General features: G+C 49.8%; 4 protein-coding genes across 4 annotated transcripts; 1 reads left to right on the top strand and 3 right to left on the bottom strand.

Moving 5' to 3' along the window:
* Positions 1-164: 164 nt before the first annotated feature.
* Positions 165-5,860, bottom strand: KD926_001684 (trifunctional fatty acid synthase subunit FAS2; the record flags this gene model as incomplete). The annotated part of the gene is made up of 3 exons (XM_053105258.1): positions 165-275; positions 328-5,273; positions 5,338-5,860. 3 exons carry the CDS (start codon positions 5,858-5,860, stop codon positions 165-167), a joined length of 5,580 nt encoding a protein of 1,859 aa, XP_052951528.1.
* A 2,011-nt stretch (positions 5,861-7,871) lies between these two features.
* Positions 7,872-14,154, top strand: KD926_001683 (tetrafunctional fatty acid synthase subunit FAS1; the record flags this gene model as incomplete). Its single annotated transcript, XM_053105257.1, has 2 exons — positions 7,872-13,664; positions 13,714-14,154. The coding sequence occupies 2 exons, from the start codon at positions 7,872-7,874 to the stop codon at positions 14,152-14,154; spliced, it is 6,234 nt and encodes a 2,077-aa protein (XP_052951527.1).
* Positions 14,155-14,474: 320 nt separating this feature from the next.
* KD926_001682 (transcription factor IIF subunit TFG1) lies at positions 14,475-16,815 on the bottom strand (the record flags this gene model as incomplete). Its single annotated transcript, XM_053105256.1, has 4 exons — positions 14,475-14,719; positions 14,778-15,015; positions 15,066-15,371; positions 15,460-16,815. 4 exons carry the CDS (start codon positions 16,813-16,815, stop codon positions 14,475-14,477), a joined length of 2,145 nt encoding a protein of 714 aa, XP_052951526.1.
* A 1,428-nt stretch (positions 16,816-18,243) lies between these two features.
* Positions 18,244-19,110, bottom strand: KD926_001681 (protein HGH1; the record flags this gene model as incomplete). Its single annotated transcript, XM_053105254.1, has 1 exon — positions 18,244-19,110. One exon carries the CDS (start codon positions 19,108-19,110, stop codon positions 18,244-18,246), a length of 867 nt encoding a protein of 288 aa, XP_052951525.1.
* Positions 19,111-20,058: the final 948 nt, after the last annotated feature.

Genomic DNA, 20,058 nt, shown 5'->3' with positions numbered 1-20,058 from the left:
ATATGCTGACACATAGGTTTACAACCGAATATAATATTATTAATAGATTGGCATATTCCGGAAGGTTTGACAAGGAAGAGGAAGAAGAAAGAAATATTATTTGTACTAGATTCTAGACATGCAGTAGTTATTTATCTTTAAAACACATTGCTCATCAGCCGATTTCAAAACTTCGAAACGGCAACAGCAACGGCCTGGGAATCGCTATGGCTTATGCTGACAGTAACCTGCTTAACACCATTCTGCTGAGCGGCCTCGGCCGCAGCGCCATGGAGCTAGAAGATATATTAGTTTTCTTTGATCTCAAAAACGTGAGTGGAAACTTACAGTGACCACGGGTGCCCCGGTAGCATCATTCACAATCTCGATGTCTTTCAGTGGAGCTCCGGCACCTTTACTGGAGACGCCGAGAGACTTGAAAACAGCCTCCTTTGCACTCCAACGTCCAGCAAAAGACGCCCGGGGAGATGCTGCCTGGCGGCAATACTGCTCCTCCTTGGAAGTGAAGTTTCTCTCCACAAACGTCTCGTTATCGATAGGGACCGCGTCGATGTTCTCAACGTCGACGCCGATCTTTGAATCGTCAGCGACATTGGCATTGGCCAACGACTCCACCATCTGCCGAGTACTATTGGCACCTTGATATGTGGGCTTGGGAGGTGCCGTGGGGAACTTCAGCTCCGAGGTCTTCTTGTCCATCGTCACGCGGTAATCGGGGTTGAGGAAAACCTTGCTTTGAAGGTCATCTTCATACGGCGCTTTGTTCTTGGCGACGAAGATGCTGTTGTTGATCAAGCCGTTGTGGAAGAAGCGGTACGCCTTCTTTTGTCTGGCCTCGACCTTGGTTTTATAGGTGTGGAATTGGGCCCGATCCAAGGCTGCAAACAGATACTTCGGGTGGATGCCAATGACTTGAGCACCCTTCTGGCCAAAACCGAAAGACGTAACCGAGAACGCCTTGATTCCATCCGTCTGAATGCTGCGGCTGGGGTAGACAATGTGATCAAACTTCTCCATGACCTTGTCAACATTATCGGCGTTGCGATTGCCCGGGACAAGACCGCTGTCCAAGACCTGCAAGCATCCGTTAAACATCCATGCGCCAGCTGCACCCTTCGGATGTCCCGTGAGATACTTCTGGAAGATACCCAAGAGAGCGTTACCCTTCTGACGGCCCAGGTGTTTCATCTGTTGGCAGATGACGTCGGATTCGTTCTTGTCATTTGCCACGGTGGAGGTTCCGTGGAAAGAGGCAACACCAATATCATCAACAGTAAGACCCCATGTAGCAAGAGCACCGCGGAGAGGGGCGATGCGAGAATCTTGTTTCCAGAAGTTGTTTCCAAGGCTGAACTGTGCATCCTTTTCTTGTCGAATAGCCTCCCGTTCAATGTGCTGAGCTCGCTCCTGCATGTATTCTGACACGTCAAAGGAGTCGGAGTTCTGAGAAGCCATGGCCCCAACTTCCTCCTGGAGGTACAGCAGTTCCGATTCCTGCCACTCCTTGATCTGCTTTCTCCGCAAATCGAGTTGTCGGCGGCGATACTTAATATCCAACAACGGCGAAGGGAACTTGCCGGGGTTCTCACGGGCAGTGGTAAGAACACCCTGGCCCGGAGCAGGAACAGAGCGCCCGATCTTGTCCGTGGCTGTGGTCGTCAAAGCAATGACACCATGAATGGGAACGCCCATATCCAAAGCAAGCTGTGCACTCATGATAAGCTGCATACCGCAGCCTTGGGATTCCATGAACCCAGCACGAGTGGTGGTCGTGGGTCGAGACATTTCCTGCGGAGTGCGGCCATGGGCAAATTCGTCCTCGGCATTACTGGTAGCCTTCATATTGGCGAATTCATACGATCCTTCTTCCTGGAAGTCGTCGAATCCACCAACAAAGCAGACGCGAGCCTTTCCTTCGACAATAGTCTCATAACCAATATCAACGGACTCGACAGCGGTGGCACAAGCGCCAACAGGAGTCTTGATAGGTCCTGTTGAGGACAGCAGCAGCATGTTGACCCACGCACTCATGGTGTTGATGAAAGACTCCTGGAGAATGTCCTTTTGGAGGGGCTTGTCCAGGTAACGATCCTTATACATACCCCGCAAGGCATGCGTTCCTCCAATACCAGAACCAATGCAATTACCGACCTCCGAGAGGTGAACGTACTTGTAGAATTCGTACGGGTCGGTGATACCTGCTGATAGCATCGACTCCGCAGTGCAGACAAGAACGAACAGTGTGACCGGATCGACTTGCTCAATAATATCATCAGGGATACCATATCTCTTCGCATCCCAGCCGGTCGGGACTTGTCCAGCAACGAGGCGGTCGAACTGGAGGGCCTTGGGGATGAGGAGAGTGGCCCCCTTCCTGAGGCGAACAGTGAACTCTCCTGATTCGGGGACTTCAAAGATCTCAACCTTGTCGCCATGCTCGCGCTTGAACTCCTCCGCAGTCTCCTTGGAAGCTTCAAACGGATCCAGGTCTTCCTGGATCACAATCTCCTGGAGCAGCTGTTTCTTCTTGGGATCATAACCCTTGAACAGTTCGGGTTCAATAAGACGAATACCGGAATGCTCAAGAATGAACTTCTCATATTTTGCCTTGATATCCTTATCGTCCACGGGTTCACCGGTCTTCGAATCGACCCAGCCGGAATACGCCTTCCCCTTTAGCGGACCATTGTGATGTTTAATGAGTCCCATGATCCAAGCCATTTCCACACAGCCTTCGAGGGAGAACTTTCCATGCGCTTCCATTTCCCAGCGTGTCCGCGAGTTTCCCCAAGGTCCAACTTCTGAGAAACCGGTGACGACAACAACTTTGTCCAGGTTGACCATACCCTTGAGGGAATCGTTGAGGGGCTTGATATCTTCATCCCAGTCAGGTAGGTTGGGGAACTCAAACTTGATATTGGCGCGAGGCTCTGCAGTAACACGCTTGTAGAGTACTTCACTGTCCTCTCCGTTGACGATCTTGTTTTCAATCGCCGTTTCCTTAATGACTGCTTGCCGAACATCGCTCGTCGCCATGATGTCGGAGCGAAGGCTGGTCATGAGACCCTTGAGGTCAGGGATGAACTGAAGACCACCGTTAAGGTCGGCCCAAACCGGGTCAAGCTGGCAGAGATTGACAATTGCAGGTGCCATCAGACCGAGAAGATTGAGGGCCATCTCCTGCTGGGAGAAAGTACGGACGCCGAGTTTTTCGACTCCTTCAGCGACCATATTATTCCCACTCATCAATCCGGTACCACGAGTCCAACCAATCACGGCGCCACAGATAGTCAAATAGCTATTCCAGCTTTCGGAGTACCAGCGGTTGAACAGGGTCTCCAAAGCGAGCTTCGACTCAGAATACAAGCCGTCGTTTCCGAAAGTACCGTGGTTGGGGGACAAGGGTAGGATAACCTGGGCAGGGCGAGTCTCGAAGCCATTGGCTTGCTTCTGAGACTTGATGCAGCCTAGCAGTCGCAGAAGGTTGGTCAACATGATGCGATGGGCAAGCTCTGATTTGGAGTCAATGGAATCAATCTCGCGGCCATTTTCGGGAATTGCGGCAAACGGGACGACAAAGTCCAGGTCCCAGCCGAGGCCCTTTTTGGCATCATAGATGTAATCAACGAGAGCCTCCACATCCTGCTTGCTACCTTGGTTGAAAGGAACCACAACCAATTGCGAACCACGGCCCCCGTAACGGGCGTACATTGCCTGGTAGTACTCGGTAACTTCGCGTGAGTACCGACTAGTTGTCACGACGACCTTGGCTCCACCACTGATCAAGCCCTGCAGAACCTCAGCACCAATCGAGCCGGCGCCAGCACCTGTCATCAAAACATTTTTGCCGTGGAATGTCAGGCCCGATCGAGCAGCCGATTCCATGACGTCGAGGTAGACACCCGTAAGCTTCTTGTTGTATTCCCAGCCGTGCTCCATCTTCTTCTTCAGGTGCAAGAAAGGGATCGTTTCCACCTTGCCTGTATGCGGGGTTCCGTTGCGCTTCAGACCGTTTCGGCCAGACTTTTTGGAGCTGCCATTTTCTTGCGGCATGATCTGGTTCTCGTTCATGCTCAAGGCGCGGATTACTTCCTTGTAAAGCGTGTTGAATTGCAACTGGGAGGATTTCGAGAGGCGGTGTTGTCTTTTGATCAGCTTATAAACGCTCCGAAGATCATTTTGCACCTTGGTTCGGTTGCTGTATTCTGAGATGGGGCCGCCCTCTGCCATCTGCTTAACGTAGTGCTCCAGCTTGCGAGCACTAGCTCGAGGAACTTCCTGGTATCCAATGTTTCCTCGCGCATCGATAGTGGTCTGGGGACCAGTAGGAATAGCAACATCCTTATACACGGGGGATACACCCAGAACCTCCTTGCAGTTCTCAATGAGTTGCTGGCCCAGCTCCTTGGCGAGTTTATACGTCTCACCCCGGTCGGTTGGGCAGTTGTCGATATGGTATTGCATGAATTCAAGAAGAAGGGGGTTTGAGCGGTTCATGATGCGGATACACTGGCTCACAATCTCGCGATCTACGACCCTCAGTCTGCCAAAGATGATATCGTAGTACATGCTCAGGGCATCCTGCCGGGCCCAGTTCCAAGAGGAGTCGTATACGCGTGCCTTCAGCGAGTCAAAGGCGGGCTCGATGCCGGACGCGTAAAAATCACCGTGTTCAGCCTGCCACAAATCCAGCTGGGCCTGCAGCGTTCTCTGGGTTTCCTGAGAGTCGATGAATGCCTTTTGGCCGGCACGCAGGTCCATCTTCAAGTATCGTGCAATGATCTCCAATTGCTGCTTGAAGAGGGCACGTTGATCCTTGGTCAATGCATCGATAGCAGCAGGGTCCATAAGCATGCCTCCGGTATTTCCTCCACTGTCACCGCCACTTGTCGGGGCAGAAAGGTTGATACCTGCACTCGCGGCATACTTGTTGGCGACATCATCAAGATACGCCTTGGCATCAGGCTCAGATCCGATACGAGAGGCAGGCTCCATCGTTAGAGCGAGGAGAAGAACACCATCTTGCCTGCCAGACCCCAAGCCCCATCGTGTCTCCAGATATTTGCGGACAGCCGTGATGTTAAAGCCACCAGGCATTTTGGATGACACCAGGCGAGCAATGAGAGAGGAAGACTGTTTACCCAGCTGGCCGTTGAACGTCGCTTGCATGGATGCGCCCAACTCATCGAGGGGCGTGTCTTCTGGTTTTTCTGGCGTAGACCCGAATTCTTTGCCGAGATCTCCGAGGATTTCATTTTGCAGTGTCGATTTACCTGTCGAGCAGAAAATTTAGCTTGTACTTGGAATACCATCGTTGGTCCCATCATGTGTACATACCTCCCACCAAGTCCTTGATAGCCTTGCTCAGAGGTACGTCTGACAAGCCCTTCTTCAACTTCTGTGCTACGAGGGTCCTCAGAATATCGACTGCCGTGACCGGGGTGTCCTCGACTGCTGCTGCCGGGCCGGCGCTGGGAGGTGGCGGTGCTGCCGCTGCGGGTGCCGCTGCGGCCGCGGGAGCAGCAGGTGCCGGGGCACTGGATGCAGGTGCTGTTTCAACTTCCGCTTCCTCCTCTATAGGATCCACGTCATAGTATATCTCCTTGGCATCCTTGTTGTAGCAGAGTATTTGGCGCTGCACCGACGTTGCGGCGTCATATGCTTCATATTTAGACGCAATCGTTCGCCTAGCCATGCCACCCAATGTGTCTGCCGGGCCAATTTCGACAATCCGTTCTGTTCGTTGTTCTGCGAGAACAACATCTTGAGTCTCGATCCATCTCACCGGCGAGGCAAACTGGTAAGCCAAAAGCTCAACCAGCAAGGTATGAGCAAGCTCCTGTTCAACTTCCGGGCGCATGGTGAAGTTGATTGAAAGTATGGGATAGATAAGTGAAAAGAAAGCACACGTCCGATTTTAGACGTCGCTTCGTGAACAATGATTCTCAAACTGACGGCGGCCGCTAAGGGAAGAAACAGAGCGAGAAGTGATTAGAAAGATCTATTTAATAAGGTGAAAGGGAAAAAAAGCTGTCCAAATATGCACCAGTCAGTAAAGCATTTGAAGAAATGTGGGATTCATCAACCTCGTTCTAGATTAATGTTCTGGATCAAGCCCAATGGTATACAGGACGGAGATAGTATTGGGGTGAAGTGGAAAAAAAAAAAAAAAAGGGAACGGGCCTAACATACTGTAATGACTTAAAACTTCACTGCACACCGTCTCCAAGTGGGAATCGCTAAAGCCCACTCAGCTGGAACCACAGACAGTGGGGAAAAATATATACCAGCGAACTAGAAGTGAACAATGCCAATTGGGAAATGTCAAAAGAGAGTAGAAGTGAAGACGGAGAGAGAAGCACGATGCTCCCGATTGCTGAGCTTTTGGTGGGTGTTGGGGCGGGAGGAAAAGAGCACCGCAGTCCATAGTCAAGTGGTTAGTTCCCTCCGCCGCCGTGGGTCACTTTCCATTACGGCCAGTACTGTACATACGTACGGAGTATAACCACGAGTACACGCCCTACCGCACAATGGGGATTAGTCATCTTTCAGGATCCTGCTGTTAACTACGGAGTACTCTGGAGTACTCCAGGGTAGTTACTACCTACTGTACTCTGTACATTCATTTCTCACAAGGAATTGAATACTACATACGCTGCCCCCGGTGATCACGCTGCATGATGGTCTGCTATCCAGATATCTTCCATAAGGACTTCCCGTTCCAAGAAAGGATTGACTTTCCCATTCCTCTCCTATAGCGTCGCTTGGGTTCAACGTGCATGATGGAGCATGTCTAGCATTCTGAACGGATAAGTACCGTGCTCGAGTAGATCTGAAGGAGATAGATTTCTTGACTTATATTCGAAGTTCATTGAATATTTACCCGCTCTTGTCGTTGACCAACATTTCTAATGGGGATTGACTAGTTATGATATATCATATATGACTCTATATGATCGATCTGCAGATACACCTGTTCACTTACCCACCTAAAGCAGTGTATCCAATGTAAAGACCTGAGAGTGCCCAAGGGCTTTTAACTGCGGGGTAACGTTCCGTTTGAATGACAATACCTAATCTCCCGAAATCTGGATCTTTCTAGAAAAGAAAAGAAAAATCATTGAACGTGTCCGTCCCCTTGTTTACAGAGTAACTACAGTTGTTGTTGTGATATAGTTGTGATAGAAAAGTAGGTGAGATGCCTAGCGATTAGGTACCTTTCTGATACCGACGAATACAGCCGGAGGGCCGGTATTGTTACCATCCGCCGGGTCCAGCCCAACCGTTTCGGACCTTTGGGGAGGTTTCCGCCCAGCGCTATACCCTATCTGGCGGGTTCTCATTCAACCAGCGCAAAAGTGCGGGTTCTTCTCCGCCCATCAGTTCAACAGTGTGTTCCGTCCAATACCATGACTTGCGTGGATGGTAAGTATTATTCGGTGACCTTTTTTTTTTTTGGCCTTTTTTTTTTATTCCTCTCCCCCTCCCAAATCGGCCATTATCATTTCATAGCAGTCTCAATTCCCTCCACCGGGAACCTTTTCTCCTTTCCCTTCGTGCACATTAATATTATTTACTTGCTATAATACCACTTTTTCTTCAATTCCTCCCCCCCTTATATTCTATTATTCAAGTCCTGTTTCTACAGGCAGTATCCGACCTTTTTTTTTTGGTCTTTTTTCGATTGAAAAAAAAAAGACGCGGTCAAGGGTGGACCAACATATGATCCTAAACCAGATTTGATTAGGAACAGCTAGAGATACAGCTTTCAACTTTACGAAAACCGGTACGTCCTCTAACTCACGAGCTCAAGAGGAAAGAAAGCTAAATTTTACTTCAAAAGCAAAAAGTAGATACGAGATCACGAGAAGATGTACGGGACATCCACCGGACCCCAGACGGGAATCAATACTCCACGCTCATCGCAGTCGCTGCGGCCACTGATCCTGTCTCATGGATCCCTCGAATTCTCCTTCCTTGTGCCGACTTCTCTTCACTTCCACGCCTCTCAATTGAAAGACGTTTTCACAGCCTCGCTTCCTGAGCCGACGGACGAGCTTGCCCAAGACGACGAGCCCTCCTCGGTAGCGGAGCTTGTGGCCAGATACATTGGACATGTTGCCCACGAGGTTGAGGAAGGCGAGGATGATGCGCAGGGGACGTATTTAGAGGTCCTGAAGCTTGCCCTCAATGAATTCGAGCGGGCATTCATGCGTGGCAACGACGTTCATGCAGTCATCGCCAGTCTTCCGGGTATTACGTCCAAGAAAGTGTCTGTCGTGGAAGCATACTACGCCGGCAGAGCTGCTGCTGGTCGTCCCACCAAGCCTTACGATTCCGCGCTGTTCCGTGCCGCCTCGGACGAGAAAGCAAGCATCTACACCGTCTTCGGCGGCCAAGGCAACATTGAAGAATACTTTGATGAACTCAGGGAAATCTACTCCACTTACTCATCCTTTGTGGATGACTTGATTACCTCGTCGGCGGAGTTGCTGCAGTCCCTGTCGCGTGAGCCCGAAGCCAGCAAGTTGTATCCGAAGGGCCTGGATATTCTCCATTGGCTCCAGGATAGCGATTCTCAGCCAGACACAGACTACCTGGTTTCGGCCCCCGTGAGTCTTCCGCTAATTGGCTTGGTTCAGCTGGCACACTTTGTGGTCACCTGCAAGGTTCTTGGAAGAGAGCCCGGAGAGATCCTGGAGAGATTCAATGGCACAACGGGTCATTCTCAGGGTATTGTCACTGCCGCAGCAATCGCATCGACAACTACCTGGGAAAGCTTTGAGAAGGCCGCGAAGGATGTACTGACAATGCTCTTCTGGATCGGTCTGCGCAGTCAACAAGCCTACCCCCGTACATCCATTGCTCCATCGGTATTGCAAGATTCCATTGAAAATGGTGAAGGCAACCCGACTCCTATGCTTTCGATCCGCGATCTTCCCAGATCCGCTGTTCAGGAACACATTGATACCACCAATCAACACCTTCCCGAGGATCGCCACATCTCCATCTCTCTGGTCAACAGTGCTCGCAACTTTGTCGTTACCGGACCACCGCTCTCCCTGTACGGTCTGAACCTCCGTCTCCGCAAGGTCAAGGCCCCGACTGGATTAGACCAGAATCGTGTTCCCTTCACACAGCGGAAGGTCCGATTTGTCAACCGATTCCTTCCCATCACCGCTCCCTTCCACAGTCAATACCTGGCTTCGGCATATGATCGCATTCTGGAGGATTTGGAGGATATTGAGATCCCCGCCAAATCCCTGAACATTCCAGTCTATGGCACCAAAAGCGGCGACGATTTGAAGAAGCTTGGAGATGCAAACATTGTCCCCGAGCTGGTTCGCATGATAACTCATGATGCGGTCAACTGGGAACAGGCAACCGTCTTTCCCGAAGCTACTCATATTGTTGATTTTGGTCCGGGCGGAATTTCTGGTCTCGGAGTGCTTACGAACCGAAACAAGGATGGAACTGGTGTTCGTGTTGTACTTGCTGGGGCTATGGATGGTCCCAATGCCGAAATTGGCTACAAGCCAGAGCTCTTCGATCGCGACGAAGATTCGGTTAACTTTGCCATTGACTGGGTCAAAGAGCATGGGCCTCGCCTGGTGAAAAACAAGACCGGTCAGACCTTCGTTGATACGAAGATGAGTCGGATCCTTGGTATTCCCCCAATCATGGTTGCTGGAATGACACCGACTACTGTTCCATGGGATTTCGTTGCTGCGATCATGAATGCGGGCTACCATGTTGAACTCGCTGGTGGTGGTTATTACAATGCCAAGACGATGACCGAGGCTGTCTCCAAGATCGAGAAGGCGATCCCCCCCGGCCGTGGTATCACGGTCAACTTGATTTATGTCAATCCTCGCGCCATGGCCTGGCAGATACCCTTGATTGGGAAGCTGAGGGCAGACGGTGTACCCATCGAAGGTCTTACAATCGGTGCCGGAGTTCCTTCTATCGAAGTTGCCAATGAGTACATCGAGACTCTCGGAATTAAGCACATTGCTTTCAAACCTGGATCTGTCGACGCCATCCAACAAGTCATCAATATCGCGAAGGCGAACCCCAAGTTCCCGGTTATCCTCCAATGGACTGGAGGTCGGGGTGGAGGTCACCATTCATTTGAGGATTTCCACCAGCCTGTTCTCCAAATGTACACTCGTATCCGACGCTGCGACAACATCGTTCTTGTTGCTGGCAGTGGCTTCGGTGGGTCTGAAGATACTTACCCGTATCTTTCTGGTATCTGGTCGTCTTCCTTCGGATACCCGCCTATGCCCTTCGACGGTTGCTTGTTTGGTAGTCGCATGATGATCGCTAAGGAGGCACATACGTCCAAGAACGCCAAGAAGGCCATTGCTGATGCCCCTGGTCTTGACGATAAGGATTGGGAAAAGACATACAGCGGTCCCGCTGGTGGCGTGCTCACGGTCCTTTCTGAGATGGGCGAGCCAATTCACAAACTTGCCACAAGAGGTGTTAAATTCTGGCACGAAATGGACCAGAAGATCTTCAAGCTTGACAAGGCGAAGCGTGTGCCTGAGCTCAAGAAGCAGCGCAACTACATCATTCAGAAACTCAACGACGATTTCCACAAGGTGTGGTTTGGCCGCAACGCGGCCGGCGAAACCGTTGACTTGGAAGATATGACTTACACTGAGGTCGTTCATCGTATGGTGGATCTCATGTACGTCAAGCATGAATCACGATGGATTGATGACTCGCTGAAGAAACTGACTGGTGATTTCATTCGCCGAGTCGAAGAGCGTTTTACGGGCTCCGAGGGCCAGCCCTCTCTGCTTCAAAATTACTCGGAGTTGAACACCCCCTACCCGGCGATCGATAATATCTTGGCGGCATACCCTGAGTCAGCTTCGCAGCTCATCAACGCCCAGGACGTTCAGCATTTCCTCCTTCTATGCCAACGACGTGGGCAAAAGCCAGTTCCATTTGTTCCTTCCTTGGATGATAACTTCGAATATTGGTTCAAGAAGGATTCCCTTTGGCAGAGCGAGGATTTGGAGGCCGTTGTTGATCAAGATGTTGGAAGAACCTGCATTCTCCAGGGTCCGATGGCCGCTAAGTTCTCAAATGTGATCGACCAACCAGTGCAAGATATTCTGGATGGCATTCATCAGGGGCATATCCAGAGCTTGATCAAGGATGTGTACGCCGGTGACGAGTCGAAGATTCCTGCCATAGAATATTTTGGTGGCCATCTTAAGGAGACTACGGAGGGTTCTGAAACTGAAGGCCTCACCATTTCGGAGGACTCGAACAAGGTCACTTATAGGCTATCATCCTCGCCTTCTGCAGACCTTCCCATCATTGATGGGTGGTTGAGCCTTCTTGCCGGCTCATCCTTTTCCTGGAGACACGCTTTCTTTCTCGCCGACATCTTTGTTCAAGGTCATCGGTTCCAGTCCAATCCAATGAAACGACTTGTTGCTCCAACTTCGGGAATGTATGTTGAAATTACGCATCCCAACGATCCTTCCCAGACGTCTATTACCGTCAGAGAACCGTACCAGTCCGGAAAGATGGTCAGAACACTTGAGGTGAAATTGAACGAGAATCAGCAAATCAGCCTGACCTTGTTCGAAGGGAGAACTGCTGAAGCTGGCGTTGTTCCTTTGAGTTTCCTGTTCACATATCACCCCGAGGCCGGATATGCACCGATCAGAGAGGTCATGGAAGGTCGCAACGATCGTATCAAGGAATTCTACTACCGTGTCTGGTTTGGTAACAAGGATGTTCCATTTGATACCCCCACGACCGCGACCTTCTCTGGTGGTCGTGAGACAATCAGTTCTCAGGCGGTTGCCGATTTCGTGCATGCTGTTGGCAACACTGGTGAGGCTTTTGTCGATCGCCCTGGCAAGGAGGTATTTGCTCCTATGGATTTCGCCATTGTTGCAGGCTGGAAGGCTATTACGAAGCCTATCTTCCCTCGTACCATTGATGGAGATCTGTTGAAGCTTGTCCACCTGTCGAACGGATTCAAGATGGTCCCTGGGGCCCAGCCACTTAAGGTTGGCGACGTGCTGGATACCACGGCACAAATCAATTCGGTCATCAACCAAGACTCTGGAAAAATGGTTGAAGTTTGCGGCACCATCCAGAGGGATGGCAAGCCTATCATGCATGTCACAAGTCAGTTCCTGTACCGAGGCGCCTACGTGGACTTTGAAAACACTTTCCAGCGCAAGGATGAGGTTCCTATGCAGCTTCACCTTGCTTCCAGTAGGGATGTGGCTGTTCTTCGCTCCAAGGAATGGTTCCGTATGGACGAACCTGACATTGAGCTCCTTGGTCAAACTCTGACCTTCCGTCTTCAAAGTCTGATCAAGTTCAAGAACAAGTCCGTTTTTAGCCACGTTCAGACGGTTGGCCAAGTTCTCCTTGAACTCCCCACCAAGGAAATTATTCAAGTCGCATCGGTCGACTATGAGGCTGGCACTTCCCACGGAAACCCAGTTATCGACTACCTTCAGCGCAACGGAAACTCGATAGAGCAGCCTGTCTACTTCGAAAACCCAATCCCTCTTAGCGGCAAAACGCCATTGGTTCTACGCGCCCCGACGTCGAATGAGACTTATGCTCGTGTCTCTGGCGATTACAACCCAATCCATGTTTCGCGTGTCTTTTCCAGCTATGCCAACTTGCCGGGTACCATTACCCATGGCATGTATACCAGTGCTGCTGTGCGCAGCTATGTTGAGACTTGGGCGGCTGAAAATAACATTGGGCGTGTGCGCGGTTTCCATGTGTCACTCGTCGGCATGGTCTTGCCCAATGACATGATTACCGTGAAACTACAGCATGTCGGTATGATTGCTGGTCGCAAAATCATCAAGGTTGAGGCTAGCAACAAGGAAACCGAGGACAAGGTCCTACTGGGCGAGGCCGAGGTCGAGCAACCCGTCACTTCCTATGTGTTTACGGGACAAGGCTCGCAGGAGCAAGGCATGGGAATGGAGCTTTATGGCAGCAGTCCCGTTGCTCGTGAAGTTTGGGATCGAGCTGATCGTCATTTTATCGAGAATTACGGGCTCTCGATAATTGACATTGTGAAGAACAACCCCAAGGAGCTCACTGTCTATTTCGGTGGCCCACGTGGAAAGGCTATCCGTCAGAACTACATGTCCATGACTTTCGAGTCTGTGAATGCGGATGGCACGATCAAATCCGAGAAGATATTCAAGGAAGTCGATGAGACCACATCCTCTTACACCTACCGGTCACCCTCCGGACTTCTCTCTGCAACTCAATTCACGCAGCCAGCTCTTACTTTGATGGAGAAGGCAAGCTTCGAAGATATGCGCTCCAAAGGCCTCGTTCAGAGAGATAGCAGTTTTGCCGGTCACTCACTGGGTGAATATTCGGCCCTTGCTGCGCTGGCCGATGTCATGCCAATTGAGAGCTTGGTCTCCGTCGTCTTCTACCGAGGCTTGACTATGCAAGTCGCCGTGGAGCGAGATGAGCAGGGTCGCTCGAACTATTCCATGTGCGCTGTCAATCCAAGCCGCATTTCCAAAACTTTCAACGAGCAGGCTTTGCAGTATGTCGTTGAAAACATCTCCGAGCAAACAGGCTGGCTCTTGGAAATTGTCAACTACAACGTGGCTAACATGCAATATGTTGCCGCTGGTGATGTAAGTTCAATCCCAGAGGGCGTAAAGAATCTTCCACTGACTCTCACAGCTACGAGCACTTGACTGCCTTACGAATCTGCTCAACTATCTCAAGGCGCAGAACATCGACATCCCCGCTCTTATGCAGAGCATGTCGTTAGAAGATCTCAAGGCCCACCTTGTCAGTATCATTCACGAATGTGTCAAGCAAACGGAGTCGAAACCCACTCCTATCTCTCTTGAACGAGGTTTCGCAACAATCCCTCTCAAGGGAATTGATGTTCCTTTCCACAGCACTTTCCTCCGCTCCGGTGTGAAGCCCTTCCGGTCATTCCTGCTGAAGAAGATCAACCGGACTACTATCGACCCGAGCAAGCTGATTGGCAAGTACATTCCGAATGTCACTGCTCGTCCATTCGAAATCACCAAGGAATACTTTGAAGATGTCTACAGGCTTACAAACTCCCCTCGTATTGCCCACATCTTGGCAAACTGGGAGAAATTTGAGTAAAGGAAACGGGGATAGTCTGAGATTCTCCGGTTACCCACACGACTAGCTAATTCCGGCCTTGGTTTGCATCCTGGATGCAGGGATATATCATGTTCATTTATTTTTCTTTCCACTGTGCTTATTCATGTTGAGTATAAAATGCTTTGTCTTAGCGCCAGGTGTTGAGAAGTATTTTCGCATTTCAATTCCACTTTTCAATTTACATTAAATTCTCTCCAGACCTAAGGTCACTCTATCGCAATGGTTTGGGGTGCGCGAACGCTGAAACAAAACGCATCTTAGTCATCTCAATGTTGAGCGACATTGATGTGATTTCACCTTCATTCCCCACCGTCTTTCAGAGCACCGGGCCGTAAAAGACGATCCTCTTTTCCATAAACACCGACGTCTTTCACAATTGCTATAAATCTCCGGTGGTTTTCCTTGGAATCTCCAATGCGAGGGCGGAATATTTTCAGTAGGTCGCTGCTAAGAATGCCAGACTGAGGAATAGCGGCATGGATCTCTGCAGGTGTAGGAAAGGTTTGGTTGCTAGAAACCCCGGTAATGGATACACGGGTTTGGCCTACATGTGTTAGTTAGATGATGGACCCCAGGAATTCTTCATATTGGCCTGTAATTACCTTTCAATGGTTCTGGACTGCTAGCCCGGCTTCCTGAAAAACTTCGGCTGGCCAGAGGCGTCGGGCTGGCTGCTCGTGACCCTTGAGGTGTTCCACCACGAGAGGCCAAGGAAGGGGGGTTGAGCTTAAGCTTTTTGGTCTTCCCACTCTCACTCATCTCACCACCCGAACCTGCACCAGGATCCAAGTCGCTGGTGGATCCAGCACCTGGTCCGTTTCGAACGCGCTTTTTGCTAATCTGAAGTACATCAGTTGCTGGTCCGAAGAGGCTGTGATACCAAAACTTACAGAGGCAGCTGACGCCATTGGCGACATAGGGCGAGAACTAGGCTGAGGCGTAGGCTGGGACGAGGCATGCTTGCTTTTGCCCTTCTTACGGGAGGTGTCCGTACCACTCGCGTCAGAAACATTGGGTGACCCGAGTCGTCTCCGTGTTGCAGTCGCCGAGCCTTTTTTGAGAGGATCGACATGTTTGGGACGACCTGAAGGGGTGTTTCCACCCTTTGAAGACGTCGCTGTATCTTTTTTGTTCTTCTCTTCCTCGGCCTTTCGCTCTTCTTCTTTAAGCCGCTCGGCCTCGCTCTCGTCGGAGCTCTGCATAACATACATCAGCAGGAGATCAATCGAAGGATGGAGGTGCAAAAACTAATGAAAAAAGATAAAAGCAAAACAAACAACTTACCTCTTCATCGGAGTAGGGGTTAACGTCAGACCCACTGCTGTAGTCGTAGTTCTTCTCTCTCTTCTGGAGAGCCTTCCTCACTTTCTTCCCCTGAACCCGACGAGCTTCTTTTTCCTTTCTCTCTCGCAACTCCTCTTGCTCGTATTCCTTTTCTTCTTTCAAATCGAACACGTTCGCCTTCAGCTGATCTTGCTTGATCCTTTTTTCGGCAGCCTTCGCATCTTCGTCCTCATTGAACAAATCATCATGTTCCTCGTCATCAGCGAATCTGTCTTCTTCGAAATCCATCTCGCCGGCTTCTAAGCCTTCGGCACCACCTGGGACGCCTTGTTTGCCAGCGTACACTTTCCGCTGCTTCGCGAACTGATCCAATTCCTTTCGTTGGGCAAGCTCCTGCTGCTTCTCCATAAACCATCTCGGATCTTTCACCTTCTTTGCCATGAATTTCTCCGCCTCTTCTATCGTAAGAGCCTTGAATTGATTTTTGGCATTGAACCTGTACCACTTCTCAACTGGTATCATTCTCATTTTGCCCGTGTTTTCAAGCACAAAGATTGCGTGGGTTTCTGATAAGGCGGCTTCATAGTTACCGACCCAAACGTTCTTGTTGTCGAAATCCTCCAAGTGCCAGGGTAGCGCTTCTTCGTACTTGATTCGTGTTCTAGCTATCTCGTCGGGCGTCATGTCTGTTTTTGAGACCTGCTGTGTTTTTTGTTTGGGGGCATTCGCTCTCTTCGCTGTAGATCCGACAGAGGGCGCTATTTGGGCCAGATTTTCCGCACGCTCTTTCTCCCGCGCTGCCTTCCTAACCTCCAGCTCCTCGCGTTCGGCATCATCCACTTGGTTGCCGAATTCACCCGGGGATTTCTGGATGCCTTTATCCGTGCCTACCGCATGTGACTTTGCCCGGGGGTCACGGCGCTGAAGCCTAACTGGTCGGGTGAACTGGCGCTCGTCGCGGGGGTCAACGGGTTTTTTCGACGCAAACCTGGCAATGTGATGCTTTAAGCCCTCTCGTAGCTCGCGCTTGGTGGTGACAAGGGGGTAATCCACGTAAGTCTCGGATAACAGAGGGCCGCTGAATCCGTTTGCTGAGAAATGGTTCGAAGGCGACTGAAGTTTCCCTTTGTCGGTCTGATGGGCGGGGGCAGGAATGGATCCAGCTGCTCGCACCGGGAATGGTTTCGAGGCTGCACCATTCCCAGAGGATGCCAACCCAGGCGGTTTGGCGGCAGTAGGCTTCTTCCTTGGCCGCACCAAAGGATCTGCCACCCTTGGGCGGCGGATTCTCATCGGCGGAGGGCCATTTGATCCCGTTGGTGTTCGTGAATTTGGGTTGTTTGTAGGGGTAGTCATGGTAGAGCTGATGTGAATTGCGCGCCTTGAGAATTCGCAAAACTGCAGATGAAAGGCTCCTATGAAGGGCGGCTGACCCTCAGGGTCCCGGAATTAATTGCTTCTGGCAGTCAAGACAGAGCAGAACCAAAAGAAAGGAAAGAAAAAGTAGACGATATCGGCTTGGGCTTTGAGGTGGTTCAGCAATGAAGTGCCGGGTGAGTTGGATGTGGTTCGACTCTCAAGACCGCGCCGGACCGCTTAGATAATCATGCCGGTGGTCAATCACGGCGTCCTTTCTTTCTTTCTTTCTCTCGCTTTGCGAATTGAAACAGCCTAGGCTTGGGATTCTTTCAGGGATTTCCAGTAGAATCGAGAGACCACCAATTTATTCACTGTTTATTGATAATAGTGACGTTCTCTACGGATTTACAGTAAAACTCCACGTTCTATATTCATTGTACTCTCACCTTAGCACATTCTGGCGCATTCATGTTCAATCTTCAAAAGACTCTATAGCTCCTTTTGATCTCTCTATATCCGAATTGTCTCCACTCGGGTGACAAAAGCCTCTTGGAATAAATCGGTCAGTCGCTTCTACCCAATTGTCGGCTCCATTACATCGAGTCGAGTCGTATGTAATGTCATGGGATGTAGCTCAATATAACCAACCCGTGCTAGCCACAATATCTTGGGGGGCATTTTATACCATTGTCTTACGCTCATCCACCATTCACTTGATCTAGCGCTGGAGTCTTTTCAATTATGAAGCTGAATGGCTAGCGGACCCTTCGCGTTGCTGTCTGGTAGTGTATCAACCCATGAATGCTAGAAGATATCGCGCACGGATTCAAGTGGGAAACAACCCAAACCAACACTCGTTCGTCTACCTAAATCATCGCCACATATAGTGCAGACAGACCTTGAAAATGTATCAATCTTATTTTCATACACCAAGACCTTAGGTTGGCGATCAACAATCGTCACCATAGGCGCATTTAAGTTCAGGCAACTTACCAGGTTTATATGACCTTTTTATTAAAGCAAATGAATATAAATCCTAACATCCACAACGACCAACCTCGTATGCCGTTCTAGGCTATCATATTGTTTTGTATCTCAATGCTTCTTGCTCGATCGGTACTAGTACCGTTGTCCCTATACCCGGGTACTCTACAGCCTGGCAGACAGAGTGCTAGGCTGAACTAGAGCCCGCGGTTTATACGTACGTCGCAGTTTGTAGTTATACCCCCGGAAGCCAGCTGAGTCGGAAATTCTAAAAGAACCTCAGGATTGCTTCACTACAACCAGGCATTTCGCAAAGTTTATGCACATTACATATCCCTTATCACCGACGATTCTCATTAATATTGGAGGAATCAAATGATGGGTACTCCAATGAAATGCTCTTTATTCTCCTACAATCTCCTTATGACGGATGGCTTCCACTCAAAACAGCTCCACAACCTTCTCTTCCTCATCTTCTTGTCGCTGACCATTTGTGTTGACGCCATTTTCCTGCAATGCATTTGTGCTTTCTTCACCCTCTTCGTCGCGCATTATAACCTGAACCAGCCTGTCGCAAGCCTCTTGGACCTCCTCGTTATCAACCTGGAGATGGCACTCACGGATGATTGGGTAGACTTTAATTGCCCTCATGATAGCTCGCCCTTCTCGTGTTGTTGTGAGCAACAAAAGAGTTTCGAGATGGGTGACAATAATGCTGTGGTCACTGTCTCTCTTTTTGTCTGGCGGGAGCAATTGAAGGTCCGCTAGCATGTCCATTGAATCTTCGTCGGAAAACTCTTCAGGTCCAGCAATTGGCAGCAGTATGTAAGGTAAGATGTTAGCACCATCTTCGGAGAGGAGCACGGAATGGAAAGGGACGTCGAATGCAACGTTTTTGATGGTTGATGCAACTCCCTTTCTTCGTACCGTGCTCTTGTGCTCTGTAAAGACAGTCAGCTTCGTGACAGGTACAACGTCATCGTAGTCCTGTCTAGACGTAAAATATGCCCGGCCCTCTTCAGATTTCGAGAGATCGGCAAACAGATATGAGAGATAATCATAATTGGCATGTTTGTTGAGAGCACCCTCTGCGCCTTTCACAAAACAATCCATCAGTTGATCAATGGCAAAAGCTGAGCTAGACACGGACTCTGGGATTTTTCGCTTCAATGTAAGAAGCCGACTTATTTTGTTGGACTTCGCAAGGTTGGCAAGTAACATGGAGACATCATCTGCGTTTGGCTCTTTGATATTCTGCTCCATATATATCAGTACAAATGCTGTTTCGGGGCATTGTATTCTTTCCATCGTTTGAGAAGTTTAAGCGAGGAAAAGCATTGGGCAAGGAGCACCTACAGTCAATTTGACGAGAAGGGTATCCACGAAGGGGTCATCATTCGCAAGATCAGCCAATATCTCTTCGTCGGCTGAAAGATTTATAAGGATTGTCAAGGCATTTTTTGCGATTGGCTATGCGGCGGGAGAATATCAGTTAAAACATCCCGCAGACTCCGCACTCTGTAGAACTTACTGTATAGTCTCGAACCAAAAGCTTCAAATCGCGCACTGGCAGAAGTTGATGGCGTTTGAATAGACCTGGCTCGGATTTCGAGAAACTGACAAGGTTTTCACATGCTGAAAGAAGAGAGAATTTGATTATTATTTGCTGTCTGTGCTGCCTTTGGTATTTGATCTTTAAAGTCGGGGAGGGAGGGGATTTCTGAATGATGGGCGGTACCAATTTGCCTTATTTGGGTGTTGCCATGATGAAGGAATTCAACTAACTAAACAGAGAGCGCAAATGAGTAAATAAGCCTCCGGTCTATTTCGGTGGGCAGTAGTCTGGGAGTTGAGGCCATAATATTGGGAAGGCAAGGGGAGAATGTTTTCCACTTACCTCTTCCAACTGCGTTGGCATTGTAAAAATGGTTAATAACAGACGGTTTGATTCGAGAAGATATTGGAGGTTGCAGTTATTTGTTCGGCTTGAAGGGGGAGGGAAAGGGGACCGAAAAAAAAAACCCATACCCCGCCGTGAGTGGTGGGGGAAGAGCCTTCTGATGTCACACACAAGGTCGTGTCGCCAAGAGCGCGTGTCCACTCTGAAGCTACACCGGAGTACGGTCCGTAAGTCATAAATATTATCTATTCTATGGTATTAGTATTTACATATTCTCAAACGATTACAACCACCAAGACCCAAAAATTCCACCAGTAGTTGAATCTGCACAAAATCAGACGCCCATATATTGCCAT

Source organism: Aspergillus affinis, assembly GCF_023601865.1.
Source record: "Aspergillus affinis strain CMG 70 chromosome Unknown NODE_134_length_96610_cov_85_904478, whole genome shotgun sequence".
NCBI lineage: Eukaryota > Fungi > Ascomycota > Eurotiomycetes > Eurotiales > Aspergillaceae > Aspergillus > Aspergillus affinis.
This window is presented reverse-complemented; position numbering and strand designations above follow the sequence as displayed.